General features: G+C 37.3%; 2 protein-coding genes across 4 annotated transcripts in view; both read left to right on the top strand.

Annotated features, from left to right (window-relative positions):
* Positions 1–327: 327 nt before the first annotated feature.
* On the top strand, positions 328–15220 carry mios (missing oocyte, meiosis regulator, homolog). Its single transcript, XM_079836268.1, has 11 exons — positions 328–397; positions 1079–2415; positions 4374–4472; positions 4670–4924; positions 9886–10055; positions 10170–10235; positions 10319–10477; positions 11736–11888; positions 12252–12456; positions 12538–12661; positions 14765–15220. The coding sequence occupies exons 2-11, from the start codon at positions 1110–1112 to the stop codon at positions 14853–14855; spliced, it is 2628 nt and encodes an 875-aa protein (XP_079692394.1). The 5' UTR covers positions 328–397; positions 1079–1109; the 3' UTR covers positions 14856–15220.
* Positions 15221–16497: 1277 nt separating this feature from the next.
* Positions 16498–19488, top strand: part of glcci1b (glucocorticoid induced 1b) — a 27567-nt gene continuing 24576 nt past the window's right edge. The window contains exons 1-2 of one of the 3 annotated variants that reach the window (XM_079837889.1): positions 16498–18059; positions 18620–18786. In XM_079837889.1, the coding sequence (XP_079694015.1) occupies positions 18723–18786 (64 nt within the window). In that variant the 5' untranslated portion in view covers positions 16498–18059; positions 18620–18722. Of the gene's footprint in view, positions 18060–18390; positions 18787–19488 lie in introns of those variants that run through there. The other 2 variants (XM_079837888.1, XM_079837887.1) reach the window with 2 other exon arrangements.

The following is a 19488-nucleotide window of genomic DNA, read 5'->3' as shown; positions in this document are numbered from 1 at the left end:
TCAATTCACAATGACTTCTTATATCTTAATTTCCACATTTAGACTTTTATCTTATAATTATGACTTTATGACTTTTTTCCACAATAATTGTGTCTTTCTCTGAGCTTCCACTGACCTGTATTTGAGCAGGTTTGAATTATTATTATTTTTTTTGATTAATTTGTTAATCACGGTTATTTGCCCCAAAAGCCTTGAGGTTTGAGCCTGAGCTTATTAAATTCAGACCTCCCACTATAATAAAATAATATTCGGTATTTCGCTGTCGTAGATGTCTGTTATATTCATTAGACGCGGTAGGACTTTTATTCTGTCAGCCTCTGTCACGCTGTGTTTACAATCTGCACTGCTTCCGACTTCACGCTACCCAAACAAACTTCAGCATGTTTGCACGTCAAATGTGAGTTCATAGCTATAAACGCTCATGATTACAGCTGTTGTATATGTATATCTATATCTCAAAGCATGGTTTATTATGTGTCTTTATAAGGGGTCTGGCGTCTGTCATTAACGTTACCTGTTCCCGGTTTAGAAAAGGTTGTACGGTTAGCTGTAGCTGACCGGCTAACTCGCAGTTATTAATATCAAGTCATAAGAATTTTAAATGTAAACTTTTTTCTTGTTTATTAAATTAGTTTATATATTTTTACGTTTAATTATATCATGTTTACATTTTTAACACTTTAAAACGTATTTAGTGGCTTTAACAATCCAAAAACTTTGGTAATGTCTTGCTAACATTTGTTTTCATTACCTTTATGGGCAACTACTCTTGTTTATTTTAACCCTTTAATGTATGAATTAAATCACAAAGGGAAACTCATTTTTAATATCTGTATTTACAAAAGTGTAACCATTACGCCTATAATAAACATACAATACAAATAAAATTATTATTATTATATGATTTATTTTATCATGCCCTTTGATTACATAATAACAATAACATTTATTATAATATTTATTACAATAATTTATTATTTTGGTTATTATGTAGGCTATTCAAGTTACATTGCACTTCAATAGATGATATACTCTCTCTCGCTCTATCTCTATATATATATTCTTGATCATTTTGCAGGTATCTGCACTGAAGAAACTATTGTCCTGTCATGTCGAGTGGCTATAAGCCAGATATCCTGTGGTCCCCCCATCATGCAGACCGCTATGTGATCTGTGACAATGAACTCAGTCTGTATCGGATTGGACCTGCAGGAAGCTCGGAAACCAAAGCCGGCGCCCTTCCGTTATCCGAGGAGACGGCGGCCACGCTGCTGGCCATCAACTCTGACACCCCGTATATGAAATGTGTGGCCTGGTATCCCAAACCTGAGCCAGAATGTTTGCTGGCGGTGGGACAGGCCAATGGCCGAGTCGCCCTGACCAGTCTGGGACAGAGCCACAACTCTAAATGTAAGGAACTTATGGGTAAGGAGTTTGTGCCCAAGCATGCCCGACAATGCAATACGCTCGCGTGGAACCCGGTGGACAGTAATTGGCTGGCGGCTGGTTTGGATAAACATCGGGCTGATTTTTCTGTTCTGATATGGGACATCAGTAGTAAGTTTTCCCCTGAAGCACTTCCTGCCGAGAAGGTTCGCATGTCTGGGGACGCAGACTCTGGGCCAGTGGTGACCAAACCGCTGTACGAGCTGGGTCAGAACGACGCCTGTCTTTCTCTTTGTTGGCTCCCTCGTGAGCATCAGAAGTTGCTCTTGGCCGGGATGCACAGGAATCTGGCCATCTTTGACCTGCGCAACACCAGCCAGAAGACGTTTGTGAACACCAAGGCCATCCAGGGCGTGACGGTTGACCCTCACTTTCAGGATCGCGTGGCATCCTTCTTCGAAGGCCAGGTGGCCATCTGGGATTTGCGCAAATTCGAAAAACCAGTCTTCACTTTGACCGAGCAGCCCAAACCTTTAACCAAAGTGGCTTGGTGTCCCACTCGTATGGGCCTGCTGGCTACGCTCACGCGGGACAGCAACATCATCCGTCTGTACGACATGCAGCACACGCCCATGCCGTTCGGCGACGAGGTGGAACCCACCATCATCGAGCGCAGCGTGCAGCCTTGCAGTGAGAGCATCATCAGCAGCTTCGCCTGGCATCCGTCGGCCCAGAATCGCATGGTGGTAGTGTCGCCCAACCGGGTCATGAACGACTTCACCGTCTTCGAGCGCATTTCGCTGGCCTGGAGCTCCACGACTTCACTGATGTGGGCGTGTGGGCGGCACCTCTACGAGTGCGCAGAGGACGCCGGACAGGGGTCAGCCGCTGCTGAAAAGGACATCGCCACTAAGATGAGGGAGCGAGCGCAGTCACGCTATGGCCACGACACCGTCCAGGTGTGGCGGAACCACTTGCTGGCTGGAGGAGACGACCCGCAGCTGAGGTCGCTCTGGTACACTCTCCATTATATCCTTCACTGCAACGCTGCAGCATTACAGGGGACCTTTGAACCTTTCAAAGCATATACACTACCAGTCAAAAGTTTGGAATCATTAGGATTTTTTAATGGTTTTTAAAGAAATCTCTTCTGCTCACCAAGGCTGCATTTATTTGATCCAAAATACAGCAAAAGAAATATTTTTATAATTTAAAATAACCTTTTTCTATTTGAATATATTTTAAAATGCTATTTATTTCTGTGATTCAAAGCTGAATTTTCAGCATCATTACTCCAGTCTTCAGTGTCACATGATCCTTAAGAAATCATTCAATCAATTTTTTCAGGATTCTTAAAAGAATATAAAGTTCAAAAGAACAGCATTTATCTGAAATATAAAGCTTTTGCAACATTATAAATGTCTGTACTGTCACTTGATCAATTTAATGCATCCTTGCTGAATAAATGTATTAAGTTCTTACTAACAAAAACAAAACAAAATAAATTCTTACAGACCCAACTTTTGAACGGTAGTACAATAATTTTAGATAAATACTGTTGAACTTTCTATTCATCAAAGAATCCTAAAAAAGTTTTTTGCACAAATGCTTTCAACATTGATAATAATCATAAATGTTTCTTGAGCAGCAAATCATCATAGAATGATTTCTGAAGGATCATGTGACACTGAAGACTGGAGTAATGATGCTCAAAATCCAGCTTTGATCACAGGAATAAATTACATTTTAAAATATATTCAAATAGAAAACAGTTATTTAACATTTTAATAATATTTCACAATATTACAGCTTTTTTGTATTTTTAATAACATAATTGCAGCCTTGGTGAGCAGAAGATACTTCTTTAAAAACATTAAAAAATCTTAATGATTCCAAACTTTTGACTGGTAGTGTATATCAAAGTTATTGTTGAATGTCATGTTATGTTATGTTCTGTTCTTGTTCTGGATGTTTTGCTACTTTTTTACTTATTATTATTATTATTATTATTATTATTATTATTATTATATGGTTGTATTTAATTATGACTTTTTATTTATATATATATATATATATATATATAATACAACCATATAGTAAAAATGTATATTGTATATGTATATTATTAACTATATGTTTATTATAATATACATCTATAATATAAATCATACTAACTATATATATATATATATATATATATATATATATATATATATATATATATATATATATATATATATATATATATATATATATATATATATATATATATATATATATATATATATACATATATATATATATATATATATATATATATATATATATATATATATATCATATATATATATATATATATATATATATATATATATATATATATATATATACAAATATATATATATATATACAAATATAATATACATTTTATTACATTATTAATTACATATAATTAAATAGTTATTTTACTGTTATTAATTGTATTATTATTATTGTGTAATCAAAAGAAGTACATATCGGTCCACTGCAATAGAGGATATAGAATGAATATAGGACACTATATATTCCAGAGGAGCTTGATAAATCACCATATAAAGTTTACATGCTTCAAATAAAAGGATAAATATCTTTAATGGTTTGATGCCACTAAACTAGCTCCAATGTAGTGATCAATTCTTCCTCAAAAATGCTCATTGCATCACTCCAATATCTTTAACAAAACTAAACTAAATGCGGACTGGTGCACAATTTCTCCCAGAAGGAACGCGTAGAAACTAGAAAAAGATTTTTCAGTCATTCTTTCTGAAGCATGAGGCATCTGAGATTGAGATAGTTAAACAAACAAGAAATCTGTTTTAACAACTGAATTAACATGAAATTCTATTGATTTTATTATTTGTTAATCCCTTGAGTGATTGGTTCATTTTATTCTTCTTCATATGGTCTTGTTCTATTTGATATCTCAATATTTCCTATGCAAGTTTTACTTATGAAGCAGTACACTGAAAATGTGGAACAGAAGCAGCAGAGCAATAAACAGTCGCTAATCTACTCAGGCATCAAGAACATTGTCAAGTCCAGCTCTGGTAAGTGTAAATGACACAATAGTCAATCACATTTTCTCTGAACATAATGGTGATTGTTGTAGAGATGAGCAAAACGTCTTTGCTTGGTACAGTATAAGTATTTCTCACAGGCATGCTAAATGCCTCAGTCACCCTTCGTGGTATCTGTCAGTGGAGGCCCTCTCAAGACATGTCACCTTCTCCCTCTCCTCTCTCAGGCACTATAGAGACACGGCGGTGCTGGTCGGGTTCAGACAGGCAGACTGATGTACCGCGGTACCACAGCGAGGAGCGCAGTCTGGCCCTGCAGTTGTGTGGCTGGATTAGCCGAGGGCCTGACATCGATGTTGAACCCTTCCTGAAGTCTCTGGAGCAGGAGGGCGAGTGGGAGAGAGCGGCTGCCGTCGCCCTCTTTAACCTGGACATCCGCCGGGCGATTCAGATTCTTCATAAAGGAGCTTCCTCAGAGAAAGGTACTGGACAGGACTGGAGGAACATTGTCCAGCCAGTGACTGGGGGCCTTCACAATAACCCTATAACCCCTATTCAGTTTTCAGTCACATGAAAGGCAAAACATCCATGCAACTGCAGCACAGGCCTGTCATTGTGTTACGAATATTCAGATCACGAGAAAGACAAACTAAAATATGCAAGTTTTGGGCACTTGTGATTCATATACAGCACCTGCTGCAGTATTTCAATCACTAAAAACAGGGAATTTCTTAAGTGCTTAACGTGAATAACACTTAAAGGTGCACTATGTAACTTTTTCGTCCGCTAGAGGTCGCCCATTCAAAACAAAGGCGTAGTTTGATGATGCCACGTTTGAGCGCAGAATCTTGGGACATGTGGTCTTCACCTCACAGCTGGTGGAAAAGAATCGGGATAGGACTCGGGCAGAAATCATGTTCATGTACATCATGGATGCGATTATTAACGTTACTGTAGTATGAAGCAGAGCTGGACTGAGTGTTGTGGAGCTGAGCAAGGCGACTGGAGTGATTGTTAAAGAGAGACGAACGCAACACACGCCTTGCGAGCAGCGGGACTTTTATTATGCCCCAGTCGCCAGCGCCATTTCCGCTTTTCCGGTCATGAGTATGAGGTAATGCTGCTCTGTTTATCATACTAGATACATCTGAGTGTGTTGAAAATGAAGTTATGACGTTACTCTGTGCGTTCGCTCGGCGGCTATGACACATGCTTATGACACGACTGCAGTGAAAGTAAAGTGTTTATGCAGAATAAAACCGGAAACCGAGGGTAACGCAGCTCTGTTTATCATATTAGATACATCTGATGTTGTGACGTTACTCTGTGCGTTCGCTCGGCGGCTGCTTTGACACTTGTTCACACTGCAGCGAGAGTAAAGCATTTCTGCAGAATAAAACCGGAAACCGAGGGTAACGCAGATATGACGCAATCGACAGGCGACTCCCTCACACGTCCCTGTTCCTTTGTTAAAATAGCAATTTTCTCACGATTTACAAATAGTTGGGAACATTTGGGATCAACTGAACAAAATATATAACACTGGCCTAGTGGTTTTTGGATTTTTAACCTAAAAATGTTTACATAGTGCAGCTTTAAAGTAAGAATAAGAAACTGCACATTGCATTTATATTCTGGGTTCATCTGCTTGCATGTACAAAGTGCATCATAATTAAGGTGTAAACTGAATTTGGTCTTTTGATATCACTTTCTTACTACATTAGTACTAACTTGGTAAAAGTGACTAGTGAGTAATGCAGGAAAGCCTTGTTTTGCTGTCCAGGTGGCTGTTCCTATAAGGGTGTGACATCAAGTGAAAACTATTAATAGGGAGAATCTCACCAAACATGTCTTTTCTTAATCAAAACATGAACACAAACAGAAATCAACCCTATTATTTAGATTTTTTGTTTTCATTACTGTAAAAAATCACAAAAAAAATGCAATTCTAGTCAGAATTTGAGTCTGATACTGCTCCGTTGGGCTGTGATTATGGGGCGTGTTTCAACCGAACCAGGAAAGACTTCAATTGGATAGACCTACAACCAATCAGAGCAACGGAGCGACGCATAACGTTAGTTGTCAAATGTCAACAGAACTCAACTGCACTTGTGTTTCCATGTCCGCGGGTTGAAGCGACCCCAATTATGTGATATACAGACCCAGGAATGCGAATTTTAGCTGCCAGCCCTGCCAAAATAACACATATTTTACCCCCCAAATGCCTTTTTTTTCCCGGAGAACCCCCCCTGGAAAGCTATTGGGCTTGTTTTTGGCTAGTTTTGAGGAATGTTAGCAATTGGGCGGGTTTTGTTGTAAAAACTTGGCAACCCTGTCTGCACGCACGCTGGAATAAGTTACGTTAGAAGAAAAAATGAGTGTAAACGATCTTTGCCGGTGTTGTAAAAAAAGAATTTAAGGATACACAGAGTACTTACCAACACGATCATCATTTCTGAGAGAAATAGTAAAGGTGGACGCCTATACGAACAAGTTCTCCGTTTAGGATTAGAACAAATTAAACCCAAGCTCATTTGATGACGTGGATGATTACGTTTATGTTTATCATCTGTCCATCATCGTCTAAAGCCCGCCCTGACAATTTCATTTTGTTTTTGTCAGTTTCTGTTTGGGCATATTTACTTCTCTATGGATCAAGTCCAGGCCGAACTGCCCGAGTAAAAATGTTGTGGGTGGGGCTAAGTTCGGCTGGCATCCAGGCTAATTATGACTATGAGTGAATAACACAATCTCTTCATCACGGCAGCTGTTAGTGGGTGGGATATATTAGGCAGCAAGTGAACATTTTGTTCTCAAAGTTGATGTGTTAGAAGCAGGAAAAATGGGCAAGCATAAGGATTTGAGCGAGTTTGATAAGGGACAAATTGCAATGGCTTGACTACTAGGTCAGAGCATCTCCAAAACTGCAGCTCTTGTGGGGTGTTCCCGGTCTGCTGTGGTCAGTATCTATCAAAAGTGCTCCAAGGAAGGAACAGTGGTGAACCAGCCAAGGCTCATTGATGTACGTTGGGAGCGAAGGCTGGCCCCTGTGGTCCGATCAAACAGACGAGTTACTGTAGCTCAAATTGCTCAAGAAGTTAATGCTGGTTCTGATAGAAAGGTGTCAGAATACACAGAGCATCTCAGTTTGTTGTGTATGGGGCTGCATAGCCGCAGACCAGTCAGGGTGCCCATGCTGACCCCTGTCCACCGCCGATAGCGGCAACAGTGGCACGTGAGCATCAGAACTGGACCAAGGAGCAATGGAAGAAGGTGGCCTGGTCTGATGAATCACATTTTCTTTTACATCACGTGGATGGGTGCGTGTGCATCGTTTATCTGGGGAACACATGGTACCAGGATGCACTATGGGAAGAAGGCAAGCCGGCGGAGGCAGTGTGATGCTTTGGGCAATGTTCTGCTGGGAAACCTTGGGTCCTGCCATCCATGTGATGTTACTTTGACATGTACCACCTACCTAAGCATTGTTGAAGACCATGTACACACTTTAATGGAAATGGTACTCCCTGGTGGCTGTGGCTCTTTCAGCAGATAATGAGCCTGCCACAAAGCAGAAATGGTTCAGGAATGGTTTGAGGAGCACAACGAGTTTGAGGTGTTGACTTGGCCTCCAAATTCCTCAGATCTCAATCCAATCGAACATCTGTGGGATGTGCTGAACAAACAAGTCTGATCCATGGAGGCCCCACCTCACAACTTATAGGACTTAAAGGATCTGCTGCTAACATCTTGGTGCCAGATACCACAGCACACCTTCAGGGGTCTAGTGGAGTCCACGCCTCGATGGGTCAGGGCTGTTCTGGCAGCAAAAGGGGGACCAACACAATATTAGGTCATAATGTTATGCCTGATTGGTGTATATATAATAAATTATATATTTATAGTAATTATAGTAATCAAATATGTTATACTGGGATATTATCGTTATACAGAATATAATTTTTTTCTTCTTAATTTTGGGTAAAATTGTGACTGGACATGTTAGTGCAATTTCCAAAAGATTTGTCAAGTTTGACTGATGCCATAAATTATATTTTCATGATTTGATAACCAATATTACAAATCTGTTTTTACTTCTTTAGTGTTCACACTAACACTGTAACTTTTACATGCGTTAAAATATAATGCACAGTAAAAAGATGCATAACTCTATACAACGTAACAGTATCCCATTTGAATGGTAGAAAATGCCTCTATTGACTGATAACAATATATAATTAATCTCTAATTAGGGAGTCCTGTAAATTTAAGATGCTATCTGAACAATTTTGAATTGCTTTTTCATATAGAAAAATAGATGTTTATGTTTCCCTGAGGCATTTACTGGAAGTCTGTTTCCTCCTTTGTGCTCGGATAAATGTTGCCGAGCTATTATAAGGACTGTGTGAAATCCAGGCTAGTCAGAAATGGTGAACGCCATCAGCTGCCTGCTATTAAAAGCATTTCTTATATACTTATTAAAATGACAAAAGCATGGCTTAAATTACACAATGATAGTTTGTGAATATGAAATTCCCTGAAGCTGCAGATGCATACGGCATATGGGGCTGTTTGCTTAACATTCAAAATTGCCTGTTGTTTGGGTTTTAAGCATAGTTTGTTTAGGCTCAGAGGGTTTAGGAAACAAATATGATCTTTATAAAGGGTGTGGTTTTTCACAAGTACTACCACCACTTTTGTCTTTGCAGTGTTTTGCTTGCACTTATACAAACAGCATATGATGTTCTTCCTTGGAACAGAAAAGGAGATGTTTTGCAGGATATCCACTGAGCTCTTTTGCATACAATGAAATCTGTCTTTAATTAGTACAAGGATAAAGAACTTCAGCAAACAACGACTTAAATTTCAGTCTATCATATATTAGGATTATTATTGTTAACTAAAACTATTAAAACATTCTGTTAATTTAAATAAAAATGATATAAAAAAAAATATTAGTTAAAAAAACGTTTAAATGTTGAGTTGGAATAAACTGAAATGAGTTGATAAAAATTAAATAATAATTAAAAAATGTATAACATTTAAAACTAACCATAAAACTGAGAGAGAAACTGAATAGCAATATTTAATAAAAAAGCAAAAATAATAATAAAATGATAAAAGCAGGTAACGAAATTACAAAAAAATGTAACTAAAATGAACATGTAAACTAAAAATATAAAAATAAAAGCTAACTCAAAATATTAATAAAACTACTATAACAATTAAAATATCACTGTATTATATAAAGCTATCATGTGGCTTCAGAAAAAGTGCACAAGCCATATTGACTAGTTACTTTTATGATATTTTTTAATTATTATTTTTGGACCTTGGCAACCCCATGCTTTTATTGTATGGAAGATCAGATCATTTTTGTTTGCACGTAAGAAAGTAATGAATTTGGATTGGTTTCAGTATTTTTCCTTTATGCTCTGGTTAGGTGATCTGAATCTGAACGTGGTGGCCATGGCTCTGTCGGGCTACACGGACGAGAAGAACTCCCTGTGGAGAGAGATGTGCAGCTCTCTCAGACTCCAGCTGAAGAAGCCGTACCTGTGCATCATGTTTGCCTTCCTCACCAGTGAACCTGGCGCATATGATGGGGTCTTGGTATGTTGAAAGATAAACTAGAGAGACTATTGTGCTTAAATTAATATTCATAGTTGCACTGAATGTAAAATATGCATATTACAATATACAATATTCAGGCTCTTTATTTTACAGTATGAGAGTCGTGTGGCTGTCAGGGACAGGGTGGCTTTTGCATGCATGTTTCTAAATGACGCTCAGGTAAGGCCCGTTCACCCCTCCGTTCATCCAAGTGTCACTGATGTACGGTGTGTAATATACTGTCATTTTTTTCCTCCCTTAAGTTGCCTCGTTACATAGACAAGCTGACCAATGAGATGAAGGATGCTGGTAACCTTGAGGGAATCCTGCTCACAGGACTAACCAAAGATGGAGTAGATCTCATGGAGAGTTATGTCGACCGAACCGGAGACGTGCAGACAGCCAGTTTCTGCATGCTCAAGGTAACCGAACATCCAGAAACCAAACAATACACGATAAAGACTGTCACATAATAGAATGATCTGCTTTCAGATGGATGTGTTGTATTACATATACTATCGTTCAACGTTTTGGATGTGTACAATATTTTGTATGTTTTTGAAAGAAGTCCTATAAGACCCTGATATACTTAAAGCGAAATCGAAGAACGAACTGATGTGACGTAATTTCAAGCAAATTTAGTTTTGAGAGTTTTCCTTTCCGGAAAATTTCACTACAGCTGGTAAACACTTTTGCATTCCCATTGGTCCGTGGCGATTACATAATAGGTAGGTGTGCGCTGTGGCTCCGCCTTCTTTTACGTGGACATCTTTTCTGGTTGATTTCTCTTGTTAAGTCAGTCGAGGTCAAACGTCCGTGAGTGAAAACATGAACACACTGGAGAGCTTCTTTATAGTAGAAAATTAAGTTGTACTTCTGATGAAATGAGACTGTTTTTCATGTTTAATATGGTAAAGCTGCTTAATTTTATGCAATCTCTTGTATAAATAACTACTAGAGTGCCGAATTGCAGAGGTGGTGCAAACATATCCACATACTATTATCAGATGCTTTTCTTATGCTTTATTAAAAAAAAAATGCTTGCTGGGCGGCATCGTATGTTCACTAACAGTATATCGCAGTATAGGACGTTTTATCCACAAGCTAAGAATGAATAAAAACTTTGTCATGACTATATCAAGTCCTTTATGATCATCAGTGCTGTGTATGTTTGATCAAAAATACTATAAAAATGAATTTATGCATTTTAAAATGTAATTTATTCCTGTGATCAAAGCTGAATTTTCAGCATCATTACTCCATGATCCTTCAGAAATCATTCTAATATGCTGATTTGCTGCTCTAGAAATATTTATGATTATTATCAATGTTGAAAACAGTTGTGCTGCCTTATATTTTTGTGGAAACTGATTTTTCTCTCTCAAGATACTTTGATTAATTCTGAAGGTCCAAAAGAGCAGCATTGATTTGAATTTAGCATTTTTGTAACATAAATATCTGTACTAACTCTTTTGATCAATTTATTGAATCCTTATTTTTTGCAAAATATTTGACCTCAAACTTTTGAACGGTAGTGAATATTACAACAGAGACAAAATGTTAAGTGCAATAAAAAGTACCTGTTGTAAAACAAGGAGAACTGGTGTGCATTCAGGTCTACTTCACAAAAGTTCAGGCGAGTGGCTAAAATGTTTGTGTATATGGTGTTTGTTGCGGTAGGGCTCCCCAGGAGAGGTGCTGAAGGACCCTCGGGTGCAGTGCTGGATCGAGAACTATCGCAACCTGTTGGACGCTTGGAGGTTTTGGCATAAACGGGCTGAATTTGACATTCATAGGAGCAAATTGGATCCCAGCTCAAAACCACTTGCACAGGCTAGAATCAAGTTTTTTTCTACCAGTTGTTAAATTTTGCTTAGGCATGCATGATATGATCACTGACCAATTTGTATCAGTCAGTTTTAGTGGGGTGTTTTAATTAACTCTGATTTAATCTGATTTAGCTAAAGCTATTATTTTTGTGATGCTATTTTACCATTATCAAAATATCAAATTCTAGATTGCAATTTTTTATATGATAGCAATTTATAATGTTGTTTATGAGCCATAACATAAAAATAATTATCAGTGCATCCCTAGCATTCCCTGTCATGAATTAATATAATTTTGGTAGCATCCTTCATCTTACATTTTGTCTTTATGCTGGCTATTTCTGATTTTCTTCTACAATCTGTGCAGGTGTTTGTGAGCTGTAACTTCTGCGGTAAATCTATATCATACAGCTGCTCGGCGATTCCACATCAGGGCCGTGGATTCAGTCAGTACGGGGTCAGCGGTTCGCCCACCAAGTCAAAGGTCACCAGTTGCCCTGGTTGTCGTAAACCACTTCCACGCTGTGCCCTCTGCTTAATGAACATGGGCACCCCTGTGTCCAGCTGCCCAGGTAACACACGGATCATTTAAAGTTCTTTTGATAAATGATGTGTTCAGTTCATTGTGTGACTCATCTCATCCCTCTTATCAGCAAAAGCAGATGAGAAAGCCGATCTCACACGAGACAAAAAACTTGCACAGTTCAATAACTGGTTTACCTGGTGCCACAACTGCCGGCATGGGGGTCATGCGGGTCACATGCTCGGCTGGTTCAGGTAAGAGTCATATTCACCCATATTATGCCATTTATTTGATTAGCCTTATAAATACAAATACACTACTGTTAGTTGAGTTGGGGTTAGAAAGTTAGAAAATATTCAGCAATAGCTATTTGGACGGTAATTGTTTCTCATGTAAGGCATTTTCAACATTTACAGGGGTTAGTCTGGGATTTTATTGCCATCCGAGATGTTTGTTTTTCTCCCACCATCCGTGTAACAATTCCCACCCAAATGACCTACTGTTTTTTTGACAAACACCAAGGTCGTGTGGAAATTTAATTGCTGTCCGAATCCACATCTCTGAATTTATAAGCGGATCAATCCAAAAGTTGTTTTGTAAATCCTTTTTGACCACTGCTGATCACCTTATGCTAACTGTTGCACATGGCCATAATTTGCATGAATTTTAAAGATGTTCACTTTTATTACTGAAATGCCGGATAGTATATTGTTCTCCACTACAAGACAAAATAAAGGAGAATACAGCACATAAACGTTTGAAATTGGCCATTATTATGGCACAACATGTATGAAATACAATTTTATAATATTTATTATAAACAATTATAAATATAAATCAAGTAGCTGGGTCAAATGTTTACCTTATTTAAATAAGAGGTTGCATTAACTTATTTCTGCTACTTACCATTTAAACTATAATGCATCAGTTTTTCTGTTTTTAAATAGGAGATTTAATTAATCAAATAAAAATTAGGATATTATTTTCCTATTATGAAAATAAAGGCACACTATGTAGTTTTTCACCGCTAGAGGTCGCCTATTCAAAACAAAGGCCGAGATTGAGCGTGGAATTTTGGGAGTTGTCGTCTTCACCTCAGCTGATGAAAAAGAATCGGGACGGGACTCGGGCAGAAATCATGTTCATGGATGAGATTAATAACGTTACTGTAGTATGAATATTAGATACATTTGAGTGTGCTGAAAGTTATGTTATAATGCTACTCCGTGCGTTCGCACCGCGGCCGCTATGAGACACTTGTTGCACACTGCAGAAAGCTCGATCGATATTAGAATATCATATTAATAAATGCTGGATGACTTGTGTTGCCAATTGGCATGTTGCATATTGTATGACGGAGAAATGCTGTATTACTGTACAATTATTAGTTTTCTGTCTATAAATGTCTCCAAACAGTTGTTCCCTTGTCTAATAAAACATAATATATTAAAGTATCTTTGGTGTTTCCATGGTTTCTACTAAATAAAACTGGAAATCCAGGGTAACGCAGGTATGATGTCATTGGTAGGCGACGCATGGACATGGTCCGTGTCCTGGTTAAAATTGCTTATTTCTCTGGATTTAAACATTCTTGGAAACATCTGGGATAATGTAAGTACACAAGTCAACAAAATATATAACACTGTTCTAGTTTTAATCCAAAAATCTTACATACTATCCCTTTAAATATAAATATATTCATGTTATTCCAAGCATATTATATTTTTGTTTACAGCTGACATTCATGTGACTAGCACATGAGCAGTGCGTTCCCGGGTTCGTAGGATCACAGAACTCTTTCCTTCACCGTGAATAAATCGCCATATGAATGCATGAGTTTTATTTTTATTAATTTTTTTACAGATGTCCACATGAGAAATAATTACCGTCCGAATAGAGATAATGATGCATTAAATTTATCAATTGTGACTGGAAAGAATTTTTTTTCTTTCTAGTCATCAAAGAATCCTGAAAAAAATGATTACTGTTTCCACAAAAGCATTAAGCAGCACAGCTGTTTTCAACATTTAATAATAAGAAAAATGTTTCTTGAGCAGCACATCATATTAGAATGATTTCTGAAGGATCATGTGACACTGAAGACTAATGATGCTGAAAATTCAGCTTTGATCACAGGAATAAATTACATTTTACAATATATTCACATAGAAGATAGTTTTTAAAAATTGTAATAAATATTCTGTATTTTTGATCAAATAAATGCAACCTTGGTCTTTGAAAGAGACTTCTTTCAAAAACGTAAAAAAATCTTACCGACCCCAAACTTTTGAACAGTAGTAGAGTATAGTATGAAGTACAGTATTTTGAATGTAATATTGTATATTCTTTCCTTTCAGAGATCACAGTGAGTGTCCCGTGTCGGCCTGCACCTGTAAATGCATGCAGCTGGACACCACAGGCAACCTGGTGCCTTCTGATAGTGTATAAAGGCCTTTCTTCCGTTGTTTTCCAAGTTAAATCTGCCATGTTACTAGAAACCAGCTACCAACGCTAGTACTGTAAGTGATGAGGGCAAAGTTCTCACAGTTTCAGGAGACAAAAACGAGCATATGTGTCTTTCTGAAGTGATCTGTACAGCTCACTTGCATTGATGTCAACGACAGGTGCTCTATTGTCACAGGAACTAAAGCAGTTAGACTGTTAGGATTACGTTACCTATGATTAACTCACCCACCCACGGGCTGTTGTGTTTCCTGAGAAACTATCCATGTGAATGTCTGACCAAAGAATTTGTGGTCCACTAGCAGGAATTTCTATGAATAAAACTATTTCAGTATCGAGTTTAGAGACAGGAAAAGAGAGATTACAATCATTTCGACATAAGGAGTTTGAATGCATGTGAGAAATGTTTTGTTTATGTCTTAGAAAGTGGTTTCACGTGGTCCATCACTACTTCCATAACTTGTCTTTTGGGATAGTTCCCCCAAAAGTAAAAATGTTGTCATTAATTTCTCACCCTCGTGTCGTTCCAAATATGTATAACTTTCGTTCATCTTTGGAACACAAATTAAGATCTTTTTGATTAAATCTGAGATTCCTGTCCCTCCATTGACAGCTACACAACTACCACTTTGACTCTTCATAAAGTTCATAAAGAGATAGTTAAACTAATCCATATGAATTGAGCACTTTAGTCCAAATTTTCTGAAGAGACTCGATTGCTTTATATGATGAACAGATTGAATTTAGGCTTTTATTCACATATAAACATTCATCAACTCACTCATCAGTTGTGGTAAACGGAAGCTCAAGCATGTTCACTTGACGTGCGAGAACCAGGGAGGTTAATTCTAGTGTTACGCATCACATTTGAGCTTCCTCAAGACCCAATGAGGTTCATTCTTGTGTTACACAGCACGTTTGAGCTTCCTCAAGAACCAATGAGGTTCATTCTCATGTTACGCAGGACGTTTAAGTTTCCGCAAGAACCAATGCGGTTTGTTCTCGCACGTCAAGCTGGTTTGGTTGAGCTTCTGTTTATTTTCGCTGATCAATGTTTATATGTGAATAAAAGCCTAAATTCAAACAGTTCATCATATAAAGCGATCGAGTCTCTTCAGAAAATGTAGACTAAACCACTCAATTCATATGGATTAGTTTAACGATCTCTTTATGAACTTTTTGAAGTGTCAGAAAGTGTTAGGAGGGACAGAAATCTCAGATCTCATAAAAAAGATCTTCATTTGTGTTCTGAATATGAACGAAAGTCTTACAGGTTTGGAACAACATGAGGGCGAGTAATTGATGACAGAATTTTCATTCTTGGGTGAACTATCCCGAAGCGATTTGTATTATTTTATTCTGTATTTATTGCATATTAATCCATATCACACTGAACCTCAGTCAGTTGTTTAAAAATTGATTTGTCAGAGATCATATTTCTTAAAAGAAAAGGAATCACCATTGTAGAGGTGTTGTACAACAGGTTAAGGGAAGCCCAGGTCGAGAGAAATGTTCTTCACTGGAAAGTAGAAAAATTAAAATTGTTCGGTTTGTTTTAAAAATTGCTTTTAACAAATATGTTAAATGTGTAGGTTAAAAGGGATAGTTCACCCAAAAATGAAAATTAGCCCATTATTTACTCACCCTCAAGCTATCCGAGGTGTATATGACATTCTTCTTTCAGAGAAATACAATCAGAGTTATATTAATAAATGTCCTGGGCCTGGCTAATCCAAGCTTTATAATGGCAGTGAAGGGCAGCCTGACATTTGAAGCCCAAAAAAAGTGCATCTATCCATTATAAACGTACTCCACACTCCAGGGGGTTAATAAAGACCTTCTGAAGCAAATCGATGGGTTTGTGTATCCATATTTAAACCTTTTATAAAGTAAAATATCTAGCTTCCTCCAGACCGCCTTCCGTATTCAACTTACAAAGAAAGTGTAACGCCTCTCGTAGTTCAAAACGCTACGTCCTACACCTACATTATATGTTGCGCCAGTTGCGCTTTTTCCTGGCGGTCTGGCTGAAGCTAGATATTTTACTTTATAATGTGTTAAATATGGATATTTTTCTTACACAAACGCTTTGCTTCAGAAGGCCTTTATTAACCCCCTGGAGTCGTGTAAATTACGTTTATACTGTATGGATGCACTTTTTTTGGCTTCAAATTTTGGGCTGCCATTATAAAGCTTGGATTAGCCAGGACATTTATTAATATAACTGTGATTGTATCTGAAAGAAGAATGTCATATACACCTAGGATGACTTGAGGGTGAGTAAATCATGGGCTAATTTTCATTTTTGGGTGAACTATCCCTTTAACGTTAGTTCTGGCCAAGTGTTGCATTTTTGTATCTGAAGGTAATGTAAGATGCTGTTATGTAGTGCTTACCTTAATTTATTGCACAATCAATGCAACAGCTTAACATCCTATTTAAATGATTGTCTTTATTTTTGGAAAAACAAAAAAGAACTTCCACTGAGGACTAATGTTATTAAAACTAATTTTTGAAGGAGGTTTGAATTAAGTATTTTTTTGTGCAACAAAATAATGACACCTTTGGTTTTAGATACTTACTGTAAGAGTCTGTCAAGAACATGTCTGAGTAATAGCTCATCCCAAAATCAAATGGCAAAATAAGCCTATTTTAAGGACTATTCCAATTTGTATGGATTGTGACATTTTCAAGACAATAAAGCCATTGAGTTTTTAGTCCTAAGACAGACAATTAGCATTTTCGAGACATGAGACTTTTTTTTGAAATTCATGTGTAATATATGGTAAAATATGGTCAGTGGTTAACATTAGACCTTCACGTTTTGTTCTGCAACATAAATTGCAGTCATACCTCTAATTCAGATTTCAGCTATGGCTGTAATTTATGGTGTAGAACAAAACAAAAAGAAATTCTTGAAGGAACCCATGACAACATAGCCGTCCCTTGGAGACTTTGGATGGAAAATGTGCTTTGTCATGAGAACTAATAGCATTTCGCTATCAATGCCATTAGACCCATCGCTGCGCCGTTAATATGAATTATTTTTGTCCTGTTGCTCACACAATTTACATAGAACAATTTAATCTGTGTATGGACTACTTTCATGATGTTTTGTCATTTTTGGAGCTCAACAGATGGAGTCACTTCCATGGAAAATATCAGCATATGGGTTTAGAAGGCATGAGGGTGAGTAAATAATGAAACTATTCCTTTAAGATCATCTCTAGATATCTCATTATTAAGTAATGATTTCCAGAATGTAAACAAGACTCCTGTTCAGAAAATGAGGCAACATAAAAACATTCCACAGCTCCAAAGCATAGTGCCTATTTTTCCATGCAACACTAAACCCCGCCCCCGCAGGAAATGCAGTGATCTCATTGGCTCTTTGCGGTAAGATGGAACGCATAAGCCAATAGCGATCGAACAGCGCTGGTATCCGCTCCAATCAGATGCAGCACGCAAGCGTCTTCCGCCCGCCCACTGCTTTACGGCAACATCTGTCAGCACAGAAGCACTGGAGAGTTTGGTCCTGCTTCTGAACTTTGTGTTCACTTTGATTCAGATCCTTACAGGGAATGACAATTTAGTGCGCGCACAGAAGATTTAGAGGAAGCAAGGTTTAGAAATAGCTCAGCTTTTCGCATGAACGCGTTTTCAGTTCTCGTTCTGGAGTTTATTGTGTCTCGTGCGCATTTACGCACCAAGTGCAATAGAAACTCTAGACTTCAGCCTGTCTCTTCCAGTGTCCCTCTCAGATGGAGTGATGAGAGATCTCCTTCAGTCTTCTCTTTAAGACACAGCAGAAGCCCTTCACCACCATCATCATCCTCATCACATGCTGTAAATATGAAGCAGACCACTAAGCCCATCAGGATCCCATCAGAGAATCACTTTATAACAGCAGGGAAAGGTAAGCTTTATTTTTTGAAAGTAACAGCAACATCTTATATTGCAAATGCATAATGCGTTTTAAGTTTTAACCTCTTTAAACTTTAGTTTGTAACACTTTACTACGAGGTTTCATTTGTTAACATTAACTAGCTAACAAGGAACAATAGATTGAGGTTGAGTGGGACACTTTTTTTTCCCATTGAGATGGTTGAGAAAAAGTGTCCCAGTCAAACTTAATTCTCCATATTTTTTTTTTTTTTTTACAGCATTTAGTGTTAGTTAATAAAAATGATCAAGTTCGTGTTAGTTCACGGTGCATTAAATAAATGTCAACAGATACAACGTTTGACCATAAAAAATTATCTAGTAAATGTTTAAATTAGCATGATCTAATTTTAATGAAGGTTGTAGAAGTATTGTTAGTTGTTCAGTTTATGTAAACTAATGTGGTTAAGTTAACAAATAAAAACCCTTATTGTTATCCTTTAGTTAATGAGTTTGTTTGTTCTTAAACCCTGTGCATATGATTTATAACTCATATTTAACATGATCTTGAATTCATATTTTTCTTGAAGATGCTTTGCTTCCTCAGATTTTATAGATATGTTCTATTGGTTATAAGTACAAATGGGTTTAAATCACTGAATAAAATATAATTGTTGTTTATTATAGTCTTACAATGTAGCTCACCTTTCTAATCCTACAAAGAAAATAAGCAATG

The sequence above is a fragment of the Gobio gobio genome (genome assembly GCF_949357685.1).
Source record: "Gobio gobio genome assembly, chromosome: 15".
Lineage (NCBI taxonomy): Eukaryota > Metazoa > Chordata > Actinopteri > Cypriniformes > Gobionidae > Gobio > Gobio gobio.
The sequence above is the reverse complement of the archived record's forward strand: the minus strand, read 5'-3'. Positions and strand labels throughout refer to the sequence as shown.

Excerpts from the sequence above, each read along its gene's own strand:
- mios (XM_079836268.1), top strand. The coding sequence starts at position 1,110 with ATGTCGAGTGGCTATAAGCCAGATATCCTGTGGTCCCCCCATCATGCA. Across the intron at positions 10,236-10,318 it reads TGTTTCTAAATGACGCTCAG|TTGCCTCGTTACATAGACAA; the intron begins GTAAGGCCCGTT and ends TCCTCCCTTAAG. Across the intron at positions 11,889-12,251 it reads GCTCAAAACCACTTGCACAG|GTGTTTGTGAGCTGTAACTT; the intron begins GCTAGAATCAAG and ends CAATCTGTGCAG.